General features: G+C 34.5%; 1 protein-coding gene across 1 annotated transcript in view; it reads right to left on the reverse strand.

Annotated features, from left to right (window-relative positions):
• GBE1 (1,4-alpha-glucan branching enzyme 1) overlaps window positions 1-27,091 on the reverse strand; it is a 265,023-nt gene that overhangs the window by 189,885 nt on the left and 48,047 nt on the right. Inside the window, exon 2 of the mRNA XM_017540010.2 lies at window positions 23,241-23,410. Coding sequence (XP_017395499.1) covers window positions 23,241-23,410 — 170 coding nt within the window. The remainder of the gene's footprint in view (window positions 1-23,240; window positions 23,411-27,091) is intronic.

The following is a 27,091-nucleotide window of genomic DNA, read 5'->3' on the forward strand; positions in this document are numbered from 1 at the left end:
CAAACGGACAGTAAGCATACAAAAGGATATTCAAGGGCTGGGCGTGGTGGCTCACCCCTATAATCCCAACACTTTGGGAGGCTGAGGCAGGAGGATTGCTTAAGGCCAGGAATTCAAGACCACTCTGGGCAGCACAGCAAGATCCCATCTCTAGAAAAGTAACAAATTAGCTGGGCATAGTGACACCCGCCTATAGTCCTAGCTACTCAGGAGCCTGTGGCAGGAGGATCAGTTGGGTGCAGAAGGTCAAGGCTGCAGCATGCCATGATCACACCACTTCACCACTTCACTCCAGCCTGGGTGGTAAAGGGAGACCCTTTCTNAAAAAAAAAAAAAAAAAAAAAAATAGTAATAAAAAGAAAGGGATAGTCACACTATTAGTCATTAGGAAATTACAAATATACATATACAAATCGAAACTACAATGAGATACCAATTCATGCACATTAGGATGGCTAATGGATAATAAGGGTTAGCAAAGATATGGAAAAACTTCAAACCTCATATACTACTGATGGGAAGATAATACAGACAGCCCCTTTGAAAAGTTCAGAGTTCCTCAAAAGCTAAAGACAGAGTTACCATTAGACCCAGCGATTCCACTCCAACCTAGATATCCAACTGAAATGAAAACATATGTCAACACAACAAATTGAATATAAATGTTCATAGAATTACTTATAATAATCAAAAGGTGAAAGCAATCCAAATGATCTTCAATAAGTGAATAAACAAAATGTTGTATATTCATAGAATGAAATATTATTTGGTAATTAACAGGAATTAAGTACTAATACACACAACAACATGGAACCTTGTCCACTTGCTAAGTAAAAGAATTAAATCTCAAAAAAAAACACATATTGTATAATTCCATATATATGCAATATTGAACACCAGCAGATTTATAGACACAGAAAGTAGATCGGTGGTTGCCTAGTGCTGGGAAAATGGTAAGATGATTGCTAAAGGGCATGGCACTTTATTTTGGTGTATTGAAAAAATTCTAAAATGAACTGTAATAATGGTTGCACAACTCTTACTATACTAAAAACTATCAAATTGTACACTTTACAATGGTGAGCTGTATGCTATGTGAATTATATCTCAACAAGACTGTTAAAAATAAAACTTTTTTTAAAAATCAGGCAGCCTTTATTCATTCACTTCTACTGAGCTTTTGCCCTAGAATAAAATCAGTTTCTGCTGGAGACATTGTAAAGGAAAAGACCACATAGTGATACATATAAAAATTTAATGCTAAATAGTTAGCTTGGTCAGTAAGTAGAATAAAGACTCAGAATGAATAGCTGAAGACTCTGTGAAGAAAAAATGATGAAAAATTTCAAGGCTTTGCCAAGGTAGAAAAACTTAACCACATTCGAAGCTACAAACAACAACAACAGGCTTTTACTCAAGGGAAAATAGGTACCCATTTCTCAAACCCAGATTAGTTAGTGGTGGCATTAGAGGTGATTACCAACTGAAGCATACTAAGCTAATGATGATGATGTAAGAACTTATTTTTTACTCTGATCAAGACCTATAAACAACACAGATCTAAAATTTTTATATAGCTCCCAAATTTTTTGCTATGCAGATACAGGTTTGGTACTCAAGGGCCTATGTTATTATTTAAGAGATCTAACAAAGCATTGAGGGAAGGATTTTCTTTCATTTTCCATATACGTGTCATATATACTTGAGGAAGGAGAGCTGTGAACAACTTTATATCAAATAATATACACCCTTTAAAAAATAATTTGAGTAAAGGCCATCTCAAAACTAATGATATAGAAATGAAGAGTCTTATGGTGACAGAAGAATTAACAAAATCATTACAACAAAAAATAGGAAGACTTGGTCACACTGATTCCAGTAGCAGCAGTTACGGACTGTCCTTAGTGCCTGATATTCCATACCTAATTCAATTATCTCAAAGGTCCTATAAACTATTACAATTTTCATTTGATGGATGAGAAAATATGCTCCAAGAGGAAGAATAACAAAGACCAAATCACAGAGCTACTACATGATGAGGCCAGTATTTGAATCATGTTAGTCTGGCTCCTGCTTCTGTCTGTATGTGCTCTTACCCTCCATGAGAAGTATGAAACAAACTAGATCCAGCCCAGCATCGATCTACTGGGTAGAAATGCAGATAATACCTGTCTTAGACAACTCACTCTGCTATAACAAATACCATAGACCGAGTCACTTAAACATTTCTCTTTTACAGTTCTGAAGGCTGGAAGTCTAAGATCAGGGTGGCAGCACAGTCCAATTCTTGGATAGCTCTCTTCCCAACTTGCAGAGCACTGTCTCCATGTTGTCTCACATGGTGGAGACAGGAAGCATCTCTCTGGAGTCTCTCATAAGAGAACTAATCCCATTCATGAGGGCTCTCCCTTTAAGATCTAATTCCCTCCCAAAGGCCCCACCTGCAAGTACCATCACAGGGGGGATTAGGGCTTCAACATATGAATTTTAAGGAGACACAGTCAGTCCACAGCAGACATTTAACTAAATTTTATGTCTGCCCTCTCAATTAAAGCCATCCTGGATCCTGTGCTTTAGCAATTAAAATTTTTCTATGGATTTTCTTTTTATAGAAAAGCACACTAGTACATTTTTGCAAGCCCTGAAAACATGAGGCAGGTCTATAGAGCAGCTACACCAGATAAAAAGCTACATCAGGCTGTCAAAACACAGGCTCCCCTCGACTACACTGCCGGGATAAGTTACCATTCCCAGGCAAGTAAGTGATAGAGAATGATCCGGGCTACTCTCTGTATATTCAACCTTAAATAGCAACAAAGTGTTTTGTTAATGTTTACAACACGCCTAGCATGAACCTTGATGCCAGAAACTTGTGTAGGATAACAACAAAAGTATAATAAAAGAGAGTGACAGAGCAACAGAGAGAGTAAGAAAATAATAAAAAGAATTCATTTTATCAAGTGGCTTCCAGGATCTTTACAGAGAGGTAAATGCCTTTATTCTACTTCCTTGCAGCAGAAGGCTTTGTATTTCACGGAGAAAACTGGAGCCAGCAGACAAGAACTCTCTCAGCTTTCCTCTCTCAAACCTACCAACTGGTAAGTGCGGCCACCTATACCTCCTTTCCTTCAGTCTGTGGGAAAGACATGTTTTGTTTTTTTTTCTCTCTTATTCAAGGCTAATTCCTTGATTCCGTTCTATTTTGTACACTTTTTTTAATGTTCTGATGTTTTTAAACATTGTTCTCAAGCTCTTTATTCTCAGCACTCAAATATGATGAACTGATGCACTGGCTGAAAGAACATTAACAACAATGAAGAAAACTTCTCTTTTTGATCCAAGGCATTCTCTGGTTATCCAACCACTGATGGACCAATTTCCTGACTGCCATCTCCACTTCCTCATAACTCTTCAGCTGCTAAAATGTGTCTGAAATACTCTGGCAAAGGTCACCACAGACTTGTCAATTTCTAGTCCCAACAGTTCTCTCCAGACTTCAAGTAACATGCCTTTTCAGTGGCATTTGAAACCCCTGGTTCCTCCTCCTTGGGCTTCAATGATACCCACCTCAGTTGGTTCTCTCAAACACAACAATGAAGATGGGAATGAAAATGAAGGAGGGCATTTGAAAACTACTTCAGAGTTAAACTTGATAAGAAGACTGTTTGGCTATTAGGTGTGGCAGAGAAAAATAATATTTCACTCCGGTGGTTCTTTAAATGGGACAGTGAATATGAAAGTAAGAGAGAAGGAAATTTTAAGAAAGTAGAAGTAGTCAACAGCATCTACTTTCTGCAGCACCTACTACTGCAGGAAGATCAAGTAGGAAAAGATACCTACATGAAGGAGGGAGGAAAGGAAGGTAAAATAGGGAATGCAGGTACATGATGTGCCAACTTCTATCATTATGTTTGTTTCTTATTACAAAAAAGGATATATTCTGCATAGAAAAAAATATATTTAAATTTTAAAGGCACTAAAACATATTCAAACCACATCCACCTCTACATTATGAATGCCTTAGTGTTAAATCTTATTTTTTACTACATAGGCATTTGTATGCAGGTGCATGTGTCTATATAGTATAAATTGTATATAAAAGTATATACATACACTTTTCTAACATAATTTTGTATCCTTTTATCACATACTACATGCTCAGCATCACCCCTATCAGTACATATTCATTTATTACAGTAGTTCCCCAAGCTGGTTCTCTTTAAAAGTTCAAAAACCATAAAGACTCTATTACAGATCTTTGAATCAGATCCAGGAGTGGATCTTTACTTTTATAAGCTCCCTAAATGTTTGCTATGCACACACAGGTTTTGTAACCAATAGTCTATGGTGTCATTCTAGAAATCTGATGGAGAAATGAAAGAGGGACTGTCTTTCTAATATAATTAAGGAAGAAGAATGATGAGCAAGTTTATATGCAGAGAGAAAGAAAGCAGCAGATGGAGCGGCTGAGGGGAAAAGAAGAGGTAAACAGATTTACAATATTCAAACTATTGATCTGTGGCAGCAATTTGTTCTATCAACTTTTGAAAGTGCATGGAAAAGACAAATGGAGATATAGAGATCTTCTTAAGAAAATGATTGGGAAGTCAAAAATTTTCCTTTCTGCTGGCTTCTCTCTTCTTTGAAAAGTCAAGACAACTATTTATTATGTGAATGAAAAATGAGGAGGTGGTAAAATAAGGAATTCTGAAGAGAGTAGTGAAACTGAAATAGCTACCATGGAGAATATAAGAAAGAGCAGGCTCGGGGGTGTGCAAATGTTTCTGTGGAATGTTGATGGCCATCATTCTGCAGAAGCAGCAGTTGATGTCTCAATGTGATTTTCCTCACTGTTCCCAGAAACTATGCAAAAGCAGAGAAATTAGACATTACAGATTTACAAGGTGTGCACAGTGGAAGCTCAAGGTTCAAAAGAGATGAAATTGTTCAAAAAGAGATCAAGGAGTCTGGAGTAGCATCAAAGAAAAGTAGTCAAGTCACAAAACGTCGTAGATCGAGACTCCCTGTTCAGTCTGGAGTGTTTAGCATCATGAAATTTAAAACAGAAAAATTCTGCCACAGCAATCTTTATACCTTTTACACAATAAAGTTTGATAATATCACACCAAAAAGTCTTGCTTGCTACCCCATCACCTTTCCTAAGCATATCAAAACCTCTAAAAAAGCAGAGCCATTCTAGCAGATCCACAGATGCATGAGAGGAAAATAATGCTTACTGTTGTTACACGAAGTGGGGAAATAGTGTGCTACTCAGCACTATTGTGGATATAGCTGGCTTGTGCATCAATTTAGAGTGATAACTCCCTATGAACTCCCACAAGTAGCCTAAATCTATACCTATCGTAGCATTTACTAACTACACTTATTACATTTGCTTATAAGTAGCACTTACTACATTTGTCTATATTGATTTACCCTTCTTTGACTGTCAGTTTTCTGAAGGTAGGGATCAAGATTCATTCTTCTTTGTACTCCAAAGCCTGGTATAGAATCACTCACATAATAAGTACTCAACAAGTGTTTACGAAAAGAATAAATTTTCACCTTTTTAGGCCTAATGAAGATCATATTAAGCTAACTCAGCAAGTGAAAATTTAATAAAGAATAAAATTAACCCCCCCAAAAACGTATCTTTTTAGTTTTGCAAATAAATGTAAATAGTATTCTTTCATTATACACTAAGATTATATTAATAAGAATTATATCTGTGTTTAGCAAATAATGTACATGATTAAAATGCACAAAAGATCTGGGTGGTTCCTTTTGTTAATCTTTTCAATTAGTATGGCTCACTAACCAAATTATGTAGACATAGATTTAAAAGCAAAATTACAGTAATTTTTAAAAACTTGAATAGCATGAATGTATTTACTTGTATTGTAAAACATATCTTAATTTCCTCTTATGTCCTAATGTCAAAAATATTGTATATAATATAATGAATCCTATATATAAATTACACATACAATTACTATTATATAAATAAACAATACTCATTCAACATATCAAATACCACCATTTAAAAAAAAAGAATCTTCTAAAATGTTCAATAGAATATTAATCTAAAAATTCACAAAATGCCAAATTATCTATACCCAAATACTAGCAGCATCTAAAACCTATATATGTGATTTCTATATTTATAAGACACATAAGACATAATTTTTTAGACTATGTTCCTTTTTTTTTTTCTGAAATCTAAAATCCAAGAAAATTGAATCACTTTTAAATGAACCAGTGTGTTTATTAGATCTGTAGGGTGTAAGAAAAACTTCAATTGCTACTCTACGTCATGCTGATACAGGCATAAACTCTCAGGTTAAATTTCTCTCTTTGTAGTACAAGTTTCAATTTGGATTTTAAAAAGCTTGAGGCCATCGATTTTCACATCTTCCCTCACTCCCATTTCAGAAATCAGGGACCCAATTTTAGGAAAATACTGGCAAGTTATATGGAGGTTTAACATGTTCAAGAATAAATCTGACTGACATTACAGCAATTCCATTAAAATAAAGAACATTTAATCCACCAACAATTGCCATGTTTTCTGTCTTTAATGTAATAGCCATTTGTTTAAGGTCAAAGTAAATAGTCATGTTTTTCTTAACTACTCTACTAATTAGATTTTATAAACTCTTAAATTTGAAACAAAATCATTAAAATGTTTTTGTCACTTTTAACTACTTCCTAAAATAGTCTGCAAGGCCCTACCTTATCATCTCACACAGAGCTCCCATCACTGACGGGCAAGTCCACTCTACCAGTCGTTGAACTAAGCTTCTTCCAGCCTCTCTTGACCACTGGCCATATTGAGGCAGCCAGGGGGAAAGGGGACCCCAGAGAAACTCCAACCAGCTTGCACTCTGGGAGGAGTGAACACCGGATATGTTCCTGCTGTGAAGTTAGTGCTGTTTGCAGTGGGGAGAGCCTGACCCCTCCTCTTCCTGGGTGAAACCAGGGATTCAATCTTCCAGGCAAGAAGGATACCATCAGGGATTCTGGCTTTGTGGAGGGTCTCTGTTTCCCTTTTTTTCCCTTTTCACCCCATAAAACTGTGCCTTATTCACCCTTCAAATTGTCTGCAAGCCTAATCTTTTGTGGCTGTGTGATAAAGACCCCATCTTTAGCTGAACTAAAGAAAAGTCTTGCAACAATACGTCCACTACACAAACTTTATAAATCTAATGCTCTAGAGACAGAGAACTATGTGCTTCCCCTACCTACCCCGAGTTTCTAATGAGTACAATAATATCTTCACAACTATGAAGTCCTACCAGAATCTGTCCTCCAGAAATAATGTGGACTTAAGTTCTCTGACACTACTCAACACCGACCAAAGTCGTATGTACATCCCCTCAGGGCAAACCCTCTGCGTTCATACTTCATCTCTAAATTTCTCTTATTAAGCTTCCCAAAGAAATGAATGAACTATATCTCAGTTGCAGCACTATCAATCAAACAAGACAGTAAGAGCTAGATACAAAAATAGCAACCAAACAGTAATAAGACAGATATTCGTCCGGCTCCGGAACTGGATCAGGCACACAGCAAACAATAAATGTGCATTAAATAAACAGTTACCAAAACTACTCACTATTTTATAGTTACATGTTTAAAACCACAATAGTAATTTTTTCCAATATATTTATGAAACATCTATGTATCAATTAATCAGGATATCATTAGCACTCAACCTAACGTGAATATCTCCAAACCATTCCATAATAGCATCCTCACCATAAAACACAAATTTCAATGATGAAAATCCTCTTTTTTCTTGTTGTTGTTTAAAAAAAAAGGGTTAAACCATTTATGACTGCCTTTATTATGTTTCTCTTTTATTCTACTTTTTATTGTCTTTATCATCTTGGTATTTTCCTCATTGTTTATTTATGATTCTCTTTATTGTCTTACTGTATTATTGTCCTATGCTAGACATTACAATTGTCTGTAAGCATGATTAAGTCCTACTAACATGAAGCAAAATTAATTAGTGAAGAAATATTTACTGTGAATTTACTAGATTTTAGGAACTATGCTAACAGCTCTAGCACACAGAATTTCATTTCATCTTACTTGCTATGGAGTACTATACACAGAAAGCTCTTCCTCTATGACTCATTATGAAGGTGTAAAACAAAATAAAGTCCAGATGAGGATGATCCATCTGCTTGCATGACTGGATTCCAATTTTCTGTATGCCTAACATGACCATGCCTTCTTATTCAGCCTCTGAAAGTGAATGAATCTTGATCTTAAATGAAAAAAGATTAACAACTGTATAATATTGCAATTTCCTTCCAGTCAATGATAACATATTTACAGGAGATTTCAGTTTGTGATTCCTCACTCTGTGAAGAGGAAGAAAAAGGAGAACAAATATGGACTATTTTATAAAAAAGCTTTTCCTTTAAAAATGAAATAAAATTATAGTAAATAGACAGCTTTTGACAGAGTTTATTTTGGTTTACCAGGTACAATTACTCTAAGATACTTTGTGCTAGTCAGCATGATCTAATCATAAAAAATAATCGAGTTTGATTTCTAAAGTTGGTTGCATGTAGTGGCTCACACCTGTAACCCAAGAAGGTCAAGGCAGGAGGAGGCCGCAAAGGGACCATCACTTGAGCTCAGGAGTTCAAGACCAGCCTGGGTAACATACCAAGACACCCCTCTCCATAAAAATTAATAAAAATTAGCTGGGCATGATAGCACATGCCTATAGTCTCAGCTACTCCATAGACGGAGGCTGAAGAATCGCTGGAGCACAGGAGTCGGAGGCCACATTAAGCTGAGATCATGTACTCTTTCCTAGGTGACAGAGCAAGACCCTGTCTCAAAGTTAAACAAATGATTTTTTAAATAAAATAATTTAATCAATCACCTAAGGTAATATGATTATTCATCTGGGAAGATTTTTAGGAAAAAGTAAACCAGTAAAAGAGAAAACCCCACTTCTGACTTAGTAACCCGTAGAAGAAGGGATCTGCAACAAGTTGACTGACAGGAGCCGAGGGCATAATCACACATTAGAACTGCAGCAATTGTTCTGAACCTTATTACCCATCTCTACTCCTCTGGCTTTTCTCAGGTGGGAAAACTGCCATGACCCGCACAGCCCAGACTTCAGCATCTTACAACAAGGGAGATCCACATCCTGAAACCAGGTGATGCAGAGCCAGGGCTGGGAGCAAGTACAGTGAAGACTGGTAGCTGGCCACACATCCTTCTGTATTCATCATACTTTTATTTTTAATGCCTTGGATTAAGAGTGCTCAATTAGACAGAATCACAGAATAAGTCTGGAGTACTCTAATTCCCTTTAATTAACCTAAAATGATTCTGTAAAGGGGAAGTTTGTAATTTGGCCAACTAATGTGCACAATATACAGTGTCATTTAAGTTTGCTTTTCCACCTCAAAGACTTCATGCTTCATATGCTTTAACTTCAGAAGAACAATGTCCATTGGGCGGTATCATGAATAAGAACCCAACCCATCAGATGCAAACATTTAAATACCAGAAAATATCGCTAGGTGTGCTAACAAGGTGTTAGGAGTTGAGAAGGCAGAGCCCCCTTTTGTTCTCAGTTTTCAGTTTGGCTTGATAAATGTGGTAATGTTCTCCATGAAGAAAAAATGTGAGCCATATTTTGATCCAATATACTGTTATGAAATGCTTTCAGAAAATTTCTTTATATGTTCATTATAATAATTCAATTAAAATATACCTTTTTGGGGCTAAACTTTATAAAGAATTCCTATTAAAGGCAAGTGCTGAATACAAGTTAAATACAAACTAACTATAAATTTAATTTAAGATTTTAAACCTATTTCTAACTTAAAGAAAGGTTAAAGCAATCTACTTTTAATTAAATATATCTATGGCAACTTAATTCTAAATCTTAAGGTTTTGCAACCCAATTTTTCATGATAAGAATATTACTAAAACTCATCTGCATTGAATGACAATCTTCCATTCCTCTCGGCTCTGACTCCATTATCTCTCTCATGGGAATGAATGCTTTGCTATGACTGATGATGAATAAGATATATAGGACAAATGATGCACTTTTTCATTTAAAAGACTAAAAAGGAAATTCACTTTAGTCTCCTTTCTGCCTAGTTTCATTAAAATCTAAATGCAGCTATTCTAAGAGATTTTTTTCTAGCTCAGATCAGCTTGACAAAAAATGTCTCATGTATCATTTAAATCAATTACAGATTCTCTGGAAATATACCTCAAATTTCCAGTTCAACAGTTTTAGTTTAAAAATAAACACATAAAATATTACCAAAAAAATACACAATCAAAAACAATCTTCAACAAACCATATCCCAAAAAACAGTATTGTTCATAATTATTATTAAATTATATTCCGAGTTATTTTTTGACTTTAGAAAGTACTTAGAAAAGTATCTATATAAAATTACTTCTCAGATATCTTTATAAAATTATATCTATTTTTATACCAAAAAAATCATACAATAATGGCCACAACTACTTATAATAATATCAAAATTTCAATTTAAGGTTATTAATGTATTAGCTGAGGCAATGACTGCTGGTTAGGAAGAAACCATCCATTTCCTCTGCTAGATGAGAAGGTTACTGTCCCTCTTGTGCATCACTGAAGTTCCAAGAATTATTTAGCACAGTATTTGGCACACAGAAGAGATTCAATAAATACTGTTACCTGAGGGAAGGAAAGCAGGGCAGATGAGAAAGAAGCTATTGAATTTACATTCCAGATCTTTTACATGGTCTTCTAATATCAAGAACCCTAACAGATTTTTGAAAGATGCATACACACTTACAACCATCAATATATATCATATATATAAACTATATATATCATGAATTTGATGTGAATAACAACACTATTTAGAGAATTATAAACACCTTATTAAGATTATATTCTGTAACTACAGAAAACAGAACAAAATAAAACTTTGTCATTACTTACCTAGAGTTTAGACATATTGGTAATCATGTATAAATTGTTTTATGATATTTTAGAAGTCTGTGATAATTGCTACAAAGTTAACTGCTTGTTTTATGTGAATTAAGAAATAAAATACCATCTTCTTTTCCCTAAGAACCCAGAGCCTTTTTGTAAGCCTGAAACGTTCTCTTTTTAACACCAGTTACTAGGCTTGCTGAGGATTAAGATGATCAAAGCAATACCTAAGAAAAAGGAATAACGGAAGGAAGGGAGGGAAGCGGGGGAGAAAAGGGGTGGGAGGTAGAGGAGGAAGAAGAAGACAGAGAGGAGGAGGAAGAGAAGGAGGAAGAAGGGGGGAAAGAGAAAGAAGAAAAGGTGGGAGAGAGCAACAAATGAACCAAAAATGTTTTCTTCCTCTTTGAACAGAAAGACACATAATAGTATATTCAAATGTAGCTATTTAAAGAAAGTAGAGGTCACCTAGAAGCAAATAAAATCAGAAATGGTTCTGATGACTTACGTTCTTTTGACACAGCTGCTTCAAGAGGCTCTCTAGACAGCAAGAGTGGGCAAAGGAATAGGGGAGAATTCTCCAGCTACCCCCACTCCTACCCTCCAGTCTCCCACCAATGCTGCCCACTAAACCAACTCAACAGATGCAGAGGACAAGGGAACCTGGCTTGAAAATGTAATTGAGAGTATGGCAGAGAAGGATGAGTGAAAGGAACATAAGGCAAATAAGGAAATGACTGACACAGGGAATATATGAATTTGGTAAGAGCATCAACAACCAAGACAAACCAAGAGGATCAAAACTAGATTGTTACCTGGTGTAATGCCTATGTGACATAGCTGAATTTCTACCCTGCCCTAAAATTGTTTATCCTTAAGAAACAAGATGCCTGTGACACAGTTTCCTTTGTAGCCAGACTAGCTGAGATTGGTTAGTACCTAGACAGCAGACTGAAGTACTTCAAAAAGACCTTGGGCTTCATTATAATCTCATTTCTATGCTAAATGACACTCCCACCAGTGCCATGACAGTTCATAATCACCATGACAATGACTGGAAGAGGCCATAAAGGACAAAAAAAGGCCGACCTCCAGTTCTAAAATGTTCACCACCCATGTCCAGAAAAATTGTGAATATTCTTTTTGCTTTTTAATGTTCAACTTAATTAGAGCAAACCTACATTTTAATTTCCTCATCCTTCACTAGATCGAGAAGTTGATTTGTGAGCCAAGCTCCCTCTTCTCAATTCCACGGCCACTGAATAAAGCCTGTATCACTTGACACTCACTTTAAGTTTGCATATTGTTTTGGCAGCACCAAACATGCAAAGACCCCATTTTTGGGGGGCATTGGCCTTGTCAGTAACCATATATTCATACAAAAATATGTACACACATTTTCACAACAGTATAATTCACAACAAATAGTAGGAACAACCCAAATTACCATCTACTGAGGAATGAATAAACAAAATGTGGACTACCTATACGGTGTAATTGTATTTGGCCATAAAAAGTACTGTTACATGCTACAAAGTAGATGAACTTTAAAAAATAGTATGCTAAGTGAAAGAAGCCACACACAAAAGGCCACATGTATGATTCCATTTATATGATATATCCAGAATAGGCAAAGCCATAGAGATTAACTAGATTAAAATCATAAACTAGATTATGATAATCATAATCATATCATAACTAATTAAAATCATAAACTAGATTAGTGATTGACAGGGGTTGGTTGGAAGGAGAGGGGAACTGGAACTAACTACTAACAGGCATGAGGTTTCTTTTTGGGGTGGTGGAAGTGTTCTGAAACTAGACAGTAATAATGATTGCACAACATAGTAAGTAAAGAAAAAAAACCACTGAACTATGTACTTTAAAGGAGCCAATGTTATGTTATATGAATATCCCTCAACTTTTAAAATATTAAAATGAAAAAAAAAAGAAAAAAAATACAACAAGTAAGAGTATTAACAGGCCTTCAAGATTTGAGTTAAAACTCACTTATGTGTCCATGGTTGTTAAAAGACAATGGCATCAATACTGAAGGTCATTCACTCTAGCTGAAAAAAAAAAAAATGTGGTATTTTCAGCTTCCAAATCTCTAAATAACACATCTGAAGCAATTCTGCCACTAATTTATAATCGAGTAAGATGGCTAAGTCATTTTTTCAGGAATCTATAATGAGAGGGGTCTCTGGCCATCGTAATTAAAATGAATACTTTCATAGTTTCATAGGATGAACTGGCAAGCTATAATACAAAGAAGAAAAAGTTTCCCCTTTTTCTTCCCTAGATCTAGTCAAGCTTAAAAGTACCTCTAATTTTTTTCTTAAAAGAAAATAGTTCAACAGGGATTGAAAATATAAATAGTACAAGACAGTAATAGGGAACTGAGGAAAATAATTTGAAATGAAGAGAGAGCTACAGATTCAAAGTTTGACAATAAACCAGAAAAAGCATCAAGCCTAATCAGTGAATTCCAATTCACCTACATGAAGCAACTGCCTGGATGAGCAAAACAAACAATGCTGTTCACCTCTGACAGATTTCCACATTTCTCTAAACCTCTCCACAATGCAAAGTCATACTCAGATAAGCTATCTGTGGAATAAGAAAGAAAATACTAACAAATTAAATTGAGTTGCCTTAAACATCTATCGTAAGTGACAGCTTCTTAGAATAATGCAATTTGAACTTAAAATGAATAGTTTTGTTGTGATCAAGATACAAAAAATGTTGACATATGTTGTAATCAGTCACACTTGGGGCTAGATGTGACTGTTATAAAATAGAACATCACTTCTCTAAGAAAACATCTAACTTGATAAGAGAATATGAATAATGCACTTTCTTTGTGTAAGTAAACGGTGAGCTTAACAAAGCCAATTTAATAAAATTATCAAAATTTCAAAAGACAACTGCTAAAGAACAACCATAAACAAGATAATTTTACAGACATTCACTACAAGTGAAATACCAAAATTGTATTATCTACAGAGCAAAAAATTTAATAGAATATTTTTAAAAAGTAATATGAGGCTAGGAAATTTACATTTATGTTACATAGTTCAAAATCTACTTTTTAGCCTTATGGTCCGTATCAGGAAAAACTCTCTCAAACCATGTTTTTCCCATACTCTGACACCACAACAATCATCAACACAGAAGAGGACTTCTGTGGCCAACAGTATGGGAATTTCTCCCCACCATCAAGCAGCAAATATCAGCTGGGTACCCTCCAATTCAATCCTGACACAATCTATTGGGAGACACTGTCAGATCCCACATGTTGGGGGCTCAGTCCCCAAGACTGCCCCCCACACCAATAAACACCAGTCACAAGTCTGGGCCTCTGGAACTTCAAGTTGGGGTTCCCATGGTCTCAACTTCAAGTTTGGATTCAATTAGTTTGCTAGAGTGGCTCACAGAATTCAGAAAAGCACTTGCTTATGTTTACCAGTTTATTATAAATTATACTGCAAAGGACACAGACAAAGACATGCACAGGGTAAGGTATGACAGAAAGGGCAGACAACCTCCCCCACGGTATGAGGTCGGACCCTCTCAGAGTGGAGTCTTAACAATCACAATCAGAAAGGTGGGGAAAGATTAGAGTCCTGCCTTAGAGCAGGTGGAAGGAAAGCAGAAGAAAGATTCTGTTATCCAGGCCTACCCTTGAAGGCTAACACACACAGCATTTTAACAAAAGACTTTAACAAGGAAAATAGGAGTTATGAGCCAGGAACCATAAACAAAAACCTAAGATATATAATATATATAATATATATTATATTGAAGGCATTATATATATTAGGCATGATATCTATTAGGTATATTTTATATTAGGTATTATATACTTTAAATATATATAATTATATATATATAATATATTTAAACATATATATAGGTCTTTCTATACATATATTTTATATATAAAATATATTAGGTTTATATATAGCTTACAACACCATAAGGTCTCTAACAGCAATCTCCTAAAATCCCAGAAGGTAAAGATGCTTTTCAGTAAAAATAATAGCATTAGGCATTGTAACAAAGCTCCATGATCCAGCGTAACTGGAGCCGGAAGTTGGTATATACACTGAAAATACTAGTTAAAAGAGGGAATAATAAAATACACACACATACAAACACATCAGTAAACTTGTTATTTTAACTTAAAACCCAAATATAAATATACATTCATCCATCTTCTAACATAAAACTAAAGTTTGGGTCCTCTGATAAGGATTTCATAAGATCTTTCTTATATAAACATACATCTCCAATGCAACATTTATAATTCCCAACTCCCTTTTGACAAAAAAGAATGATAGCTAAAAGGTTCATGTGAAATAATATATATGCAAAATTCAGTTAGGTTTATATCTTTTTTTTTTAAGTTCACTTAAACATACTTAATTCAAAATACTTCTTACAACTTGCCCTTACTGAAATTTTCCCAAAATTCAATAACTTTCCTTCCTGTTTCATTCATAGATCATCACTTTATATTAAATTATGTTATAGAATTATAATGTAAAAAATAGCATTGCTAGGATTAAGGGGGAAAACCTAACACATAGTCTTAACTGGTAGAAGCAGAACTGTATACCTGTAGCCCAGACTATAGTCGAATACCTATGCTCAGTATTCTGTGGGAATTAGCAGCATTTACAATGAAATCTGTTAAGCAGAAGTTAAGTTCACTATGTCTACTAAACAGAGATTGGTTAAGGAAACCTCCAGGGTATGTATACTCCATCGAAAGTGGACAACCCATTAGGTAAAATAGGTTAAAGTGATGAGAGCAACAATATCAGATTGGAAAGCCAAATAAAGTACCACAAAATTTTCTACAAAACACTATTTGCTGAATACTTACTTTAGGTTCACATACCTCAAAGAGGTCACTTCTCAGCATAGGTACTGGTTTGGTCAACAAACCTAAATCCTTATATTCGTGCCTTGTAGTTTGCTACCACTTTGCCAAAATAAACAATATCTAGAATCCCCAGATCACATCTAAAAACTTGCTTTCTAAGAACAATTTCCAATAAACCTAATTGAAGGGAAGTCACATAACAAAAATGCATTAACAGAGGACCCACAGGGAGTTGAAAATGTCTATCTAACAAAAGACTCCTTGGAAGTCCCTCTGAATTCAGACCTCAAGAAATCTTCTCAACAATCTGTCTGGATCACTACCCTGCCAAAACAACTCTCTTCCCACAAAGACTGTAAGAGATCTAGAATATCAAAAAATCTGGAAAGTTTACACCATATGTCCCCAATACAGTTTACACATTTATCTCCAATGAGCCAGAAGAAGAACCACTGTTTAGAGCACTCAACTGTGTTTTCAAACTCTTAATCCCACCCTTTTTTATTTTACACACCAATTCATGGTGATTTGTCTATTTTTTATTTTTATTTATTTATTTATTTATTTTCTGGTAAAGATAGGGTCTAGCTCCATTGCCCATGATGGTCTCAAACACCTGACTGATCCTCCCATCTCAGCAGCCCAAAGTGCTAGGATTACAGATTACAGGTGTGAGCCACTATGCACAGCAGGCAATTTCTTTTTTAAATAGCATTTATATTTGATTATTCTAAGGACCTGTACCTAAAATAGTCTCAGGTCAGCAGGCACACAAAAAAAATTTACAACGTATATTATAAAGATGGGTCATACATTATTGTTCCAAATTTTTCATGAGCCATGTACGTGTCTCTTGGCAGGACAGAACTAATAGGATAGATATATAAAGGGGAGTTTATTAAGCATCAACCTGTACAATGACAAGGTCCCACAATAGGCTGTCTACAAGCTGAGGAGAAAGGAGAGCCAGTCCAAGTCCCAAAACTGAAGAACTTGGAGTCCAATATTCAAGGGCTAGAAACACCCAGCATGGGAGAAAGATGTAGGCTAAGAGGCTAAGCCCGTCTCTTTTTAACATTTTTCTTCCTGCTTTATATTCACTGGAAGCTAATTAGACTGTGCCCACCAGATTAAGGGTGGATCTGCCCTCCCTAGTCCACTGACTCAAGTGTTAATCTCTTTTGGCAACACCCATACAGACACACTCAGGATTCATACTTTGTATCCCTCAATCCAATTGAGCTGACACTCAGTATTAGTTAACTATCACAGGCCTCCATAAAAGATTTGGCTTCCATGCCTCATTGACATAAGGCTTGGCCATGTTATTTGGCTAATGAAATGTAAATGCAAATCACATATGTTACTTCTAAGCTGAAGTTTTTAGAGCCGTCACAGAGTTTCTTCATTGCTCTTTCTCTCTCTCCTGGGATCTGTGTCTCCCATATTGGGGTTACTCTATTAACCTGTATTCTGGAGTGAATTTGACAGTTGGGGGAGAGCCACAGCTGACAACTACAGCCAATATGAACGAGAAAGAGGGTTTTGTTGTTGTGAGCCATCAAAGAGTTGTGTGTAAAATGCCACACCACAGTGAAAACTGACTAATAAGCCATAATAAAATAGATGAAGGAAGAAAATTCAAAACAAGTTGGTATCAGAACAACACCCCTGAACCAGAAAGGGCTTCAAATCAATAAATAATCATCACTAATTTTGATATCAGTGTTTCTCAGACTATGATTATATACCAATTACCTTTCCTAAAAAAATTTATTTTACCATAAACCAACAACTATATAAATAAAATTATTCAAAAACTGAAAGAAAAAAGGCTCAAAATTCAAGCCCACATTTTTGTATTATAACTACTGGATTCCACAGAAATAAAATGATCCTGCTAAATTGCTATCAACATTCCTAAATGCTTCCTCCCAATTTCTGATAATATCACTGCAAACAGATTACAGTTCACAGGACCCGCCGGTCCACAGAGCACACATAGGGTAGCACGGTTCCAGGGCATGTGGGATTAATAAATATGACGGTTTTTATGACACTGAAAACTAATATAACTGAGAAAAAATTATAGACAAATTTGGCCCCCAAAAAACAGGTAAAAATTCTTCTTACTATCTTTCCCACTCTGCAAAAATATCAGTGGTTCCTGTTTCTATAGGCATAAAAATCAAGGTTTGTTCTTTTTTCCTTTCTTGCAGTCTATCAGTGACAGACATTTAGGTTATTTGAAAGGTGCCTAGCTCCCAGACTTAGTAATTTTAAATGAAATGCTTTCTACTATAGCAAATAGGAACCCAATTATTTTATATTGACATATGTAGTTTACTGCCTTTCTCTCTAGATACTGGAAAGCAGCTAGTTATTTTCAATTATTTAGCAACCTGCGAAAAACATGATTTAGAACCAAAACTCCAAGCATATTTTAAATCACATCTAATTTTCTAAAGAATGAATCTTTGCTGTATCGCAGATGATTCAAAATTTTAGAAATTCATCTCAACCCTTTAAAGTAGCTTCTGGTTTGCCCAGAAATACTTTTTCAGTGGTAAGATTCCAATCCTGATGAATGCCATTATATATACACCATCCTTCTAGGTTGCTGCAGCAGCTGTTAGCTAAAAAAAAAAAGTTGTTTAAAAATGACTAGAAGAAAAAGAAATGATTGTTTTATTTTCACTCAAATAAAGAAAAATATATGTACTATATTTAAAGTGAAGCTGTTTTCCAAGAAGTTTTAAAAATGTGGATGGCAAAAGCCACATCTGTCATAGTTTTGGCAAAACAGTGACTGTTTTACTTTTGAAACCCTCAACTGCCTTTTGAAATTAATAGTAATTTTCTGAAATTAAAAAAAAAAAAACCTTTGCAAATAAGAGAGGATTTTTTAAATCTCGCCAATTAACATTTCTGTAGCACTGATTAAGGTACAAAATTTCTCACATTCACAATCTAGTTAGTACCCAGAGTAACTCAGGCAGTTAAAACAAATATCATCACATTTATCCTCAATGAGCCAGAGAAGAGCCATTGTTTAAAGAGCTCAACTGTGTTTTCAAACTCTAAATCTCATCCTTTTTTATTTTACACGGCAAGTCATGGTGATCTCTCTCTCTCTCTCTCTCTCTCTCTCTCTCTCTCATTCTTTCTTTCTTTCTTTCTTGGTAGAGACTTGATCTGTCGCCCAGGCTGGAATGCAGTGGTGCAATCTTGGCTCACTACAACCTCCACCTCCTGGGTTCAAGCGATTCTCCTGCTTCAGCCTCCCGAGTAGTTGGGACTACAGGCGACCACCACCACACCCAGCTAATTTTTGTATTTTTAGTAGAGAGAGACAGGGCTTCATCATGTTGGCCAGGCTGGTCTTGAACTCCTTACCTTGTAATTCACCCTCCTCGGCTTCCCAAAGTGCTGGGATTGCAGGTGTGAGCCACTGCATCCAGCCTCTATTTTTAGTTTGTATGTATTTATTTATTTTCTGGTAAAGATAAGGTCTAGCTCTGTTGCCCAAGATGGTCTCAAACACCTGACTGATCCACCCACCTCAGCATCCCAAAGGATTACGATTACAGATTACAGGTGTGAGCCACTGCAACTGAGCTGGCAGTTTCTTTCTTAAGCAACATTTATATTTGATTATTCTAAGGACCTGTACCTAAAAAAGTCTCAGGTAAGTAGGCACAAAAAAAAAAAAAAAAAAAAAAAAAAAAAAAAAAAAAAAAAAAAAAAAAAAAAAAAAAAAGAAAGAAAAAGAAAAAGAAAAGAAAAAAAATCTTCTTTTTTGCTCAACTACTATTAGGAAAAAAATGGATTTTATGTAAACAAGGGGAAGATGAAATAGAGGCCCTGAAGCGTGGTGCATGCCTGCGTGCGTGAGTGTGTTTGTGTGTGTGTGTTAAGGCACGGTCAGCTCAGTCATCTAACAGTATATTTTCACCCAGGTTGTCATCACATTAAAAACTGTGAGTTCACTAAAGCTATACTGACCCATGTGTATATCTTTTTTTCCAAAGAAACCTTCTAGATTTATCATTGGCTCAAAATGCAGGCTACACTCTCAATTTTCAAATTTTTGTTTGTTTTTGAAAGTCAAAGCCCATTAGTAAGAAAAAGTTGAGATCCTGTTCACAAAGAGACTTTGAGATCCTGTAACTTTGGGCATAAGAAAAGACATCCTTTCATCTAAAAAATAAAATAAATTATATATTTAAGTTTTCCCAATGTACTGCCTGTCCTTAACTATTTTCTGTCATAATTTCATTTATTGTAGTCTTTTCTTATCTCTTCAATAAAAATAAATGCCCACTGATTAAATCTACTGCTTTTCATGCCCTTTGTCACTAAATAAATATTTGTTGATTGAGAATCATTAACTGAATGTTATCACAAGGATATGGAGAAATTTAAAATTATGCAATATAGCTTTATAAAGAGTGGAATTTAAAAAATCACTGCAAATTGGGGGAAAAAACTTAGCAGAGGACATTTTTACAATAAAATATGGACCCGGTAATTTTAGTTTGCTCTTTACAAAATATTTTTTTCAATTTCTGTACTTTTAATATTTAAGCATTAAGTCCAAGAACATAAATTTTTTAAATGCAATTCTAGAAACACACACAGCACAACTTTAATAAATGAACAATTGTCATTATGACAGTTCACAAATCTAGTTTTCATACAGTTCCCTTCATATATAGAGAGAGAGAGAGAGAAAAAAAAAAGAGAGAGAGAGAGAGAGAGGAGGTGGGGGAGTTTTGCTCTTGTTGCCCAGGCTGGAGTGCAATGACATGATCGCAGCTCAAGGCAACCTCTGCCTCCTGGGTTCAAGCGATTCTCCTCCTCAGCCTCACAAGTAGCTGGGATTACAGGCACATGCCACCAAGCCTGGCTAATTTTTTTGTATTTTTAGTAGAGATGGAATTTCTCCATGTTGGTCAGGCTGGTCCTGAACTCCAGACCTCAGGTGATCCGCCTACCTCGGCCTCCCAAAGTGCTGGGATTATAGGCATGAGCCACCGTGCCTGGTCCCTTTCCTATATTTTGTATTTATGAAAACTATTAAGTAGGTTTCATCATAAATATGGGAGTGGGGGGACCAAATACAGCTATCAGATATTAATGGTGGTTCTTATAGTAGTTGGGTATCTTTATACAGAAATGTAACTTAAACATTCCCAATATCCTCAACCTCTACATGGAATTTTTAAAAAGAAAACTAGTAAAATAGAATGCCAAGCTAATCTGAATCAACAGATCTCATGATCTTTTACAGAACTGTCTATGGAATTTTCCAACAACTCTCCAGAAACATTAAATTTCTGGGACTACACCATGAATTATTTTCAGTCCTTAGACCTGTACTTTCCAATAAAGAAGCCAGTAGCTACAAGAGGCGATAGAGCACTTGAAATGACGCTAGTGCAATTTAGAAACTGAATCTTATATTTTATTTCATCTTAATTATTAAATTTAAATTGTAAAAGTGTTATTCAAGTCAGTTACTGGAAAACTCTTAATTTTGTTCAGAAAATACTGGATATATGAACATACTTTTACACTGAAAATTATACTAAATTTAAATTAAGTATAGTCTGCCCTCTGGTTTTGCATCTACTGATTCAACAAACCTTAAATGGAAAGTATTTGGAAAAGAAAAATGGATGATTGCATCTGTACTAAACACTTAAACAGTCATTGTTTTCTTATCATTATTCCCTAAACAATACAGTATAACAAATATTTACACGGCATTTACATTTTATTAGGTATTGTAAATAATCTATACATGATTTACAGTGTAAGGGAAGATGTGCCTAGGTTATATGCAAATACTACATCATTTTATACAAGAGACTTAAGTATACTTGGATTTTGGTATACACAGGAAGTTGTAAAACAAGTCCCTCATTGATATGGAAGGATGACTGTATTTGCAATGAAAACTTGCCATCTGAATTAAGACTTGCTGTACCCAGATTTCAAAGATGTGATACAATAAAAGAATGAAAATCTCAATAAAATTTACATTGATTAGATGTTAAAATAATATATGAGGTAAATATACTTTATTACCACCAAATTTTATTCTACTGTTCTTTCACTTTTTTAATATTGTTACTAAAATTTCTGAACTACATATGTGGTTTGCATTTTATTTCTGTTGGACAGTACTGTCTTAGACAATGATATTAATATAAAACCAAAAGTTCTGTTAAGTCAGGTTCCTTGAAGAATAATTTACATTGCATTAAAATTCATCCTTTACATGTACATTCATCCTTTACATCTAAACATTTTGATAAATTCATACAGTCAGGTAACCAGCACCGCAATCAGGATGTAAAACATTCTCACCACCCCCAAAAGTTCCCTCATGGCCCTTTGTAATCAACCTTAACCCACCACCCCAACCCCTGACAACAATCATCTGTTTTGTCCCTACAGTTTTGCTGTTTCTAAAATGTCATAAAAATTGAATAATACAGCATGCAGACTTTTCAGCCCAGTGAAATCAAATTTTAAATATTATATCATTCTATGGTATTAAAGGATTATGATCAATTTGATATTTCTTTTCCTTGTATCAAGAACCTTTATCAAGGCCTATTTTTTTCCCATTATTCCACTTTCAAAAGTGAACTTTCTTCCTTGTCATCATTCTAGTAATGTATTTACCCTTCAAGAAGACTTAGTATGATTGTATTATAGTTATTTACATTAGAGTCCTTCCTCCCCCCAGACTTAGCTAGAAACCTGACTTTGCTTTCCACAGCATTAACTCTGTCTAGTGCAGTTAACAGTGCAAATGACAATGCTGAGAAGATATTTCCCACTGTGTTCTAAAACAAAGTAAAGAACAAAAAAAAAAAAGAAATGAGTGATGGAGGTTATCCTCCAGATTAGATATCTACTTTTATTGAAGACTCCAAAAAGAGTAGAAGGCTATACAGAGGATCCCTGAACTATGAATCCAGCCAGCCAGGGGTGAATGTTACTGGAGCTTTAACTATGCCAGTATTTTTACCTGGATTGCTATTGGTTTTGTCAGAGCTTGCTAACAAAGTTGAGTAAATTTGGAGTCGTCTTTCTAAGAGCAATTTCTCATAAACCTTGTTATTTCTAGTATATGATTTTATAGAACAAAAAGTTTTCCAAGAATACATGTATCACATTATAATAGAAACAGCTGTACCACACAAAGAGCTTAACAAAATTCTAACATTCTATCTGAAAAGTCAGATATTTATTTGTAATCATTAATGTTCATATAAATATATAAAATATAAGAAATATATCTATTAAATAGTTAATTAAGTATTACTATTAAGTTCAATGCTTTCAAGTACTTACTAAAGTCTCCAGTAAGAAAAACTCCTTCTGCTCCTGGGGCCCATTCTTTGCAGTATAAACCACCATCAGCACATTTGTGGACGCCAAATGATTCATAGCCTCTGGAAAACTTATCAATACCGCCTTCATTTTCTCCAATGCTGTTCAAAATTTGGCTAAACTTCTTATACCTTTGAAGAAGTGTGAAAGAAAATAAGTTAGAAAATTAAATGGTCTTCTAGAAAAGCTACTGTACTTAAGTAACTTCTTTAGTCTTATTCAGGGAAAAAAAGACATTATTAAAGAGGAATAATATGAATAATTTCATTATTAGTAGAGGTTACTAGGTAGGATAGAATCATTCTTATTTAAAATAAACTGAGCTAATCTAACTAGCATTTTTTGTAACTTCAAGCACTGGTATGAGAGAGGAAATATGACGGTTATTCTATTCCATAAATTATTTTTTAAAAACTAGCATTACAGCAATTTCCATGTCAAGACAGTGTAATGAAACAGAATCTCCACATCTCTCTGCTCTGGTTCCTAAAAAAATGAAAGTAACACAGTCAAAATTCAGCAAGAAAAATAAAATTAGTCTACTGCAGAGTTTGGCAAACTTTCCCTGTGAAGGGGCAGACGGCAAATATTTTAGGCTTTGTCAGCCATATGGTCTCTGTCACAGCTACTCAAGGGTGTCTCTGAAGTATGAAAGGGCCATGGACAATAAGTTAATGAGTGGGTGTGGCTGTGTTCCAATAACACTTTATTTACAATAACAGGTGGTGGGCCAGATTTGGCCTACAGCCTTTTCCTTCATTAAAGCAACTAAGCATGGCAAGAACATACATCATATCAAAGTACAAAAGCCAGTGGCCACAAGAAGAAATCAAAGATTTCTAAGCAGGACCAAGAACAGCACATGCCTGCTCCTGACCCTCTCCCAGTTCCCCTGGATTAGGTACTGGTACACCAAAAAGTACTACCCTATTTTCATTAGAATCCCCTATATCCAGTAAGAAACAAACTAGATAAAACTGGAGAAGTAAACCATGTGGCAGTTGCTCTATGTCAGAAGTGAAGGTTACAGAGCTATACAATGAACTAGGCAATGCCAATAAGCTTCTCTACACCTCCCCGTAACCTGAGGGGTAAGCAGTCTTTCCCAGAAAGATGGCAGGAATCTAGGCACAGAATATCCAGGGAATATAAAAAATTTGATGTGCAGAATAATGAACAACATCTCAATTTAGCTATACAGAAAATAAACAATTTTACAAATAATTCACATTATACAACTTAATGTAAAATAAACCCAAAATAATAAGAGCTGAAAGATTATATAACAAAACAACAGAATGATAAGAAAAAGGAGATTGTAGACTTAAGGAAATAAATAGAGGAACAAATTATATCACTAGATAATGAAAAATAAGTTAGACTCAGAAAGAAAAGTACATACTATAGCAAAAATAGCAATTCCTTAAATGAATAAACAATTGAGAATTGAAATAATTAAAGAAAAACAAATTTGAATATATTAAAGAGAATCTAAGACATAACCAAAATAGACAAAAAAAAAATCCAAATATGGATAGCTGGTGACTGAAAAATAAAACTAAATAAAATGAATATAGAAGATATAAAACAGAAAAAATTTCCTAAAGAATTAAAGCCACATACATAAAAGAGCACACTATGTTTTAAGTTTGGGAAAACACACACACAAAATATATCCCAATCTAAGCAACTGAAATCCAAAAGGTAAAAAAAAAATGAGTCTATAGACAACCAGGCGAAAAAAGACAACATTAATTAAAAACCAAAAGATGAAGCCAACTCCACACTATTCTAAGGAGGAAAAGTAGTAATCTAAGAATATCCTATAGACAAGTTTCTATTCATATATAAGGGATTTTTTAAAATATTGTCAAATTTAAAATTGAGTTTTACTCAATGACACTAAGGAACCATTCTTGAAGAAAAATAAGCTACTTTCCATTTTTCTACATGACAAAACATTAAAAACAAACACATAAAAGGATGAACAGTTATTGTAGGAGTGTGGCTAAGAACAGACGCCTTAAATATAGAACCTTGGCTAGACAATTGTGAAACTGTGTGAATGTGATCATAAAAAAAGATCTCAACTGACAAAGTAAAAATATTATATTAAAAAAAAGGAGGAGTGAAAGGGGGATAAAATTTTATAGCAGAGAATCACTCAACACTGAGTAAAATTGAAGGTTGTCATCATTATGCTTTTTAATTTATTAATCTTAGATAAGCATTTAAGAAATAACACTTTACTTAAGGTAAAGAAAGTTGTATATGAATTCCAATAATTTCTTCCTTCCATTTCACTTTAGTTTCTTTGTTTAAAGTTAACAGGCATTTATTTTCTCATATTTCATTATAGTATTTCTATTAAGCCTTTTTTCTAACCTTCTATGTAAAGATAAGTATATAAAAGTATCAACAGTGATATACTCTTAATATCAGTGAAGATTATTTTGGTAAGATTTCTTTGCATTGTTCTAATCATGTATAACAAATAACTACCATTTTAAGAAAAATGAAGTAGTTTTCCTAAAACTATAATTTTTCGCATTATTAAAACAGCAAAATAATTTTATATAATATTCATAGGAATTGTACCAGATATGTAAAACTAGTTTTATAAAATTTAGGGAACTGAAGTCATTTGAAGTAGATCTACAGAGTAAAACTGAGTTTCTGAAACAGTATTAAGCAGAAGAAAAAATTCAATATGTGATAAAAGGGCATTTCAAAACAGTAAGGATGGCTTATTCAATAAAATACAGAAATCTGTAAGTTTGTCATCAAAAAGTAGATCTCTAAAACCAAAATAACTTCCAAAGAGATCAAACTTATAAACTTTAATATTTTAAAAGTAAATAAGTCCAAGAGTTCATAGAAAATGAAACTCAAGTGGCCAGTAAACATTAGAAACAATGATCAAACTCATATATAACTTAAGAAGTGCAAACCTAAACTTCAAAATTCAGTTTTCCACCTAAAAGACCCAGAAACATATGATAGTCTATATGGCTGGGATACAGCTCAGGAGAAAAGACATTTTCTAATGCTCTTCATTAAAATATAAATTAGAAAACAATTTGGCAACAGCTATGAAAATTTCAAAATAACACTCTTTGAATAAGTAACTATTTTTAGAAATTTGTCCTTTGGATATACATCACACAAAGATGCAAAGACATCTATGGGTACAATAGTATTTATTCTAGTACTTATTCTTTATGGCATTATCTGCAATACAAAACCATGGAAAATAACCACCTTTGCAAAAATGGGAAGCTAGGTGAATGAACTGTGGAATATCCAAACGATAAATTACATGACAACCATTGAAAAAAAATGAGGTAGGACAAAATGTGCTGATATGGAACACTGCCTGAAATAATCCAAGTCTCACAGATAGTTTTTATTCAAGGGAACACAAACTGAACCACCCACAGGAGCCAGGCAGGCATCACAAATATGAAGAATTGACCCAACAAAAGAAACACAAAATTGCAAAGCTGATGATAAAATAATTAAAGAAAGCAATGCAGAAAGAAACTCTGTTGAGATGGAAAGTATAAGCCTCACCTAAAAGCATAGCCTCTATTTAATAGTTACAGCTCATTGTAACGTAGCATATTTTGTCCAATCATGTAATTATTCAAGAACATAGAAAATTACAGACTTTTTCTATGAACTCTTCCTAATGTAAACAGTGGGAACTGTTTCAAAATACTTAAAATACTTACCTAGACAAACAAACTAGATATGCAGGCCTGATGAGACATCATATGCAATCTTTTTAAATCATATGAGAAAATATTCTC

Source organism: Cebus imitator, unplaced genomic scaffold, assembly GCF_001604975.1.
Source record: "Cebus imitator isolate Cc_AM_T3 unplaced genomic scaffold, Cebus_imitator-1.0 Scaffold7, whole genome shotgun sequence".
Classification (NCBI taxonomy): Eukaryota; Metazoa; Chordata; class Mammalia; order Primates; family Cebidae; genus Cebus; species Cebus imitator.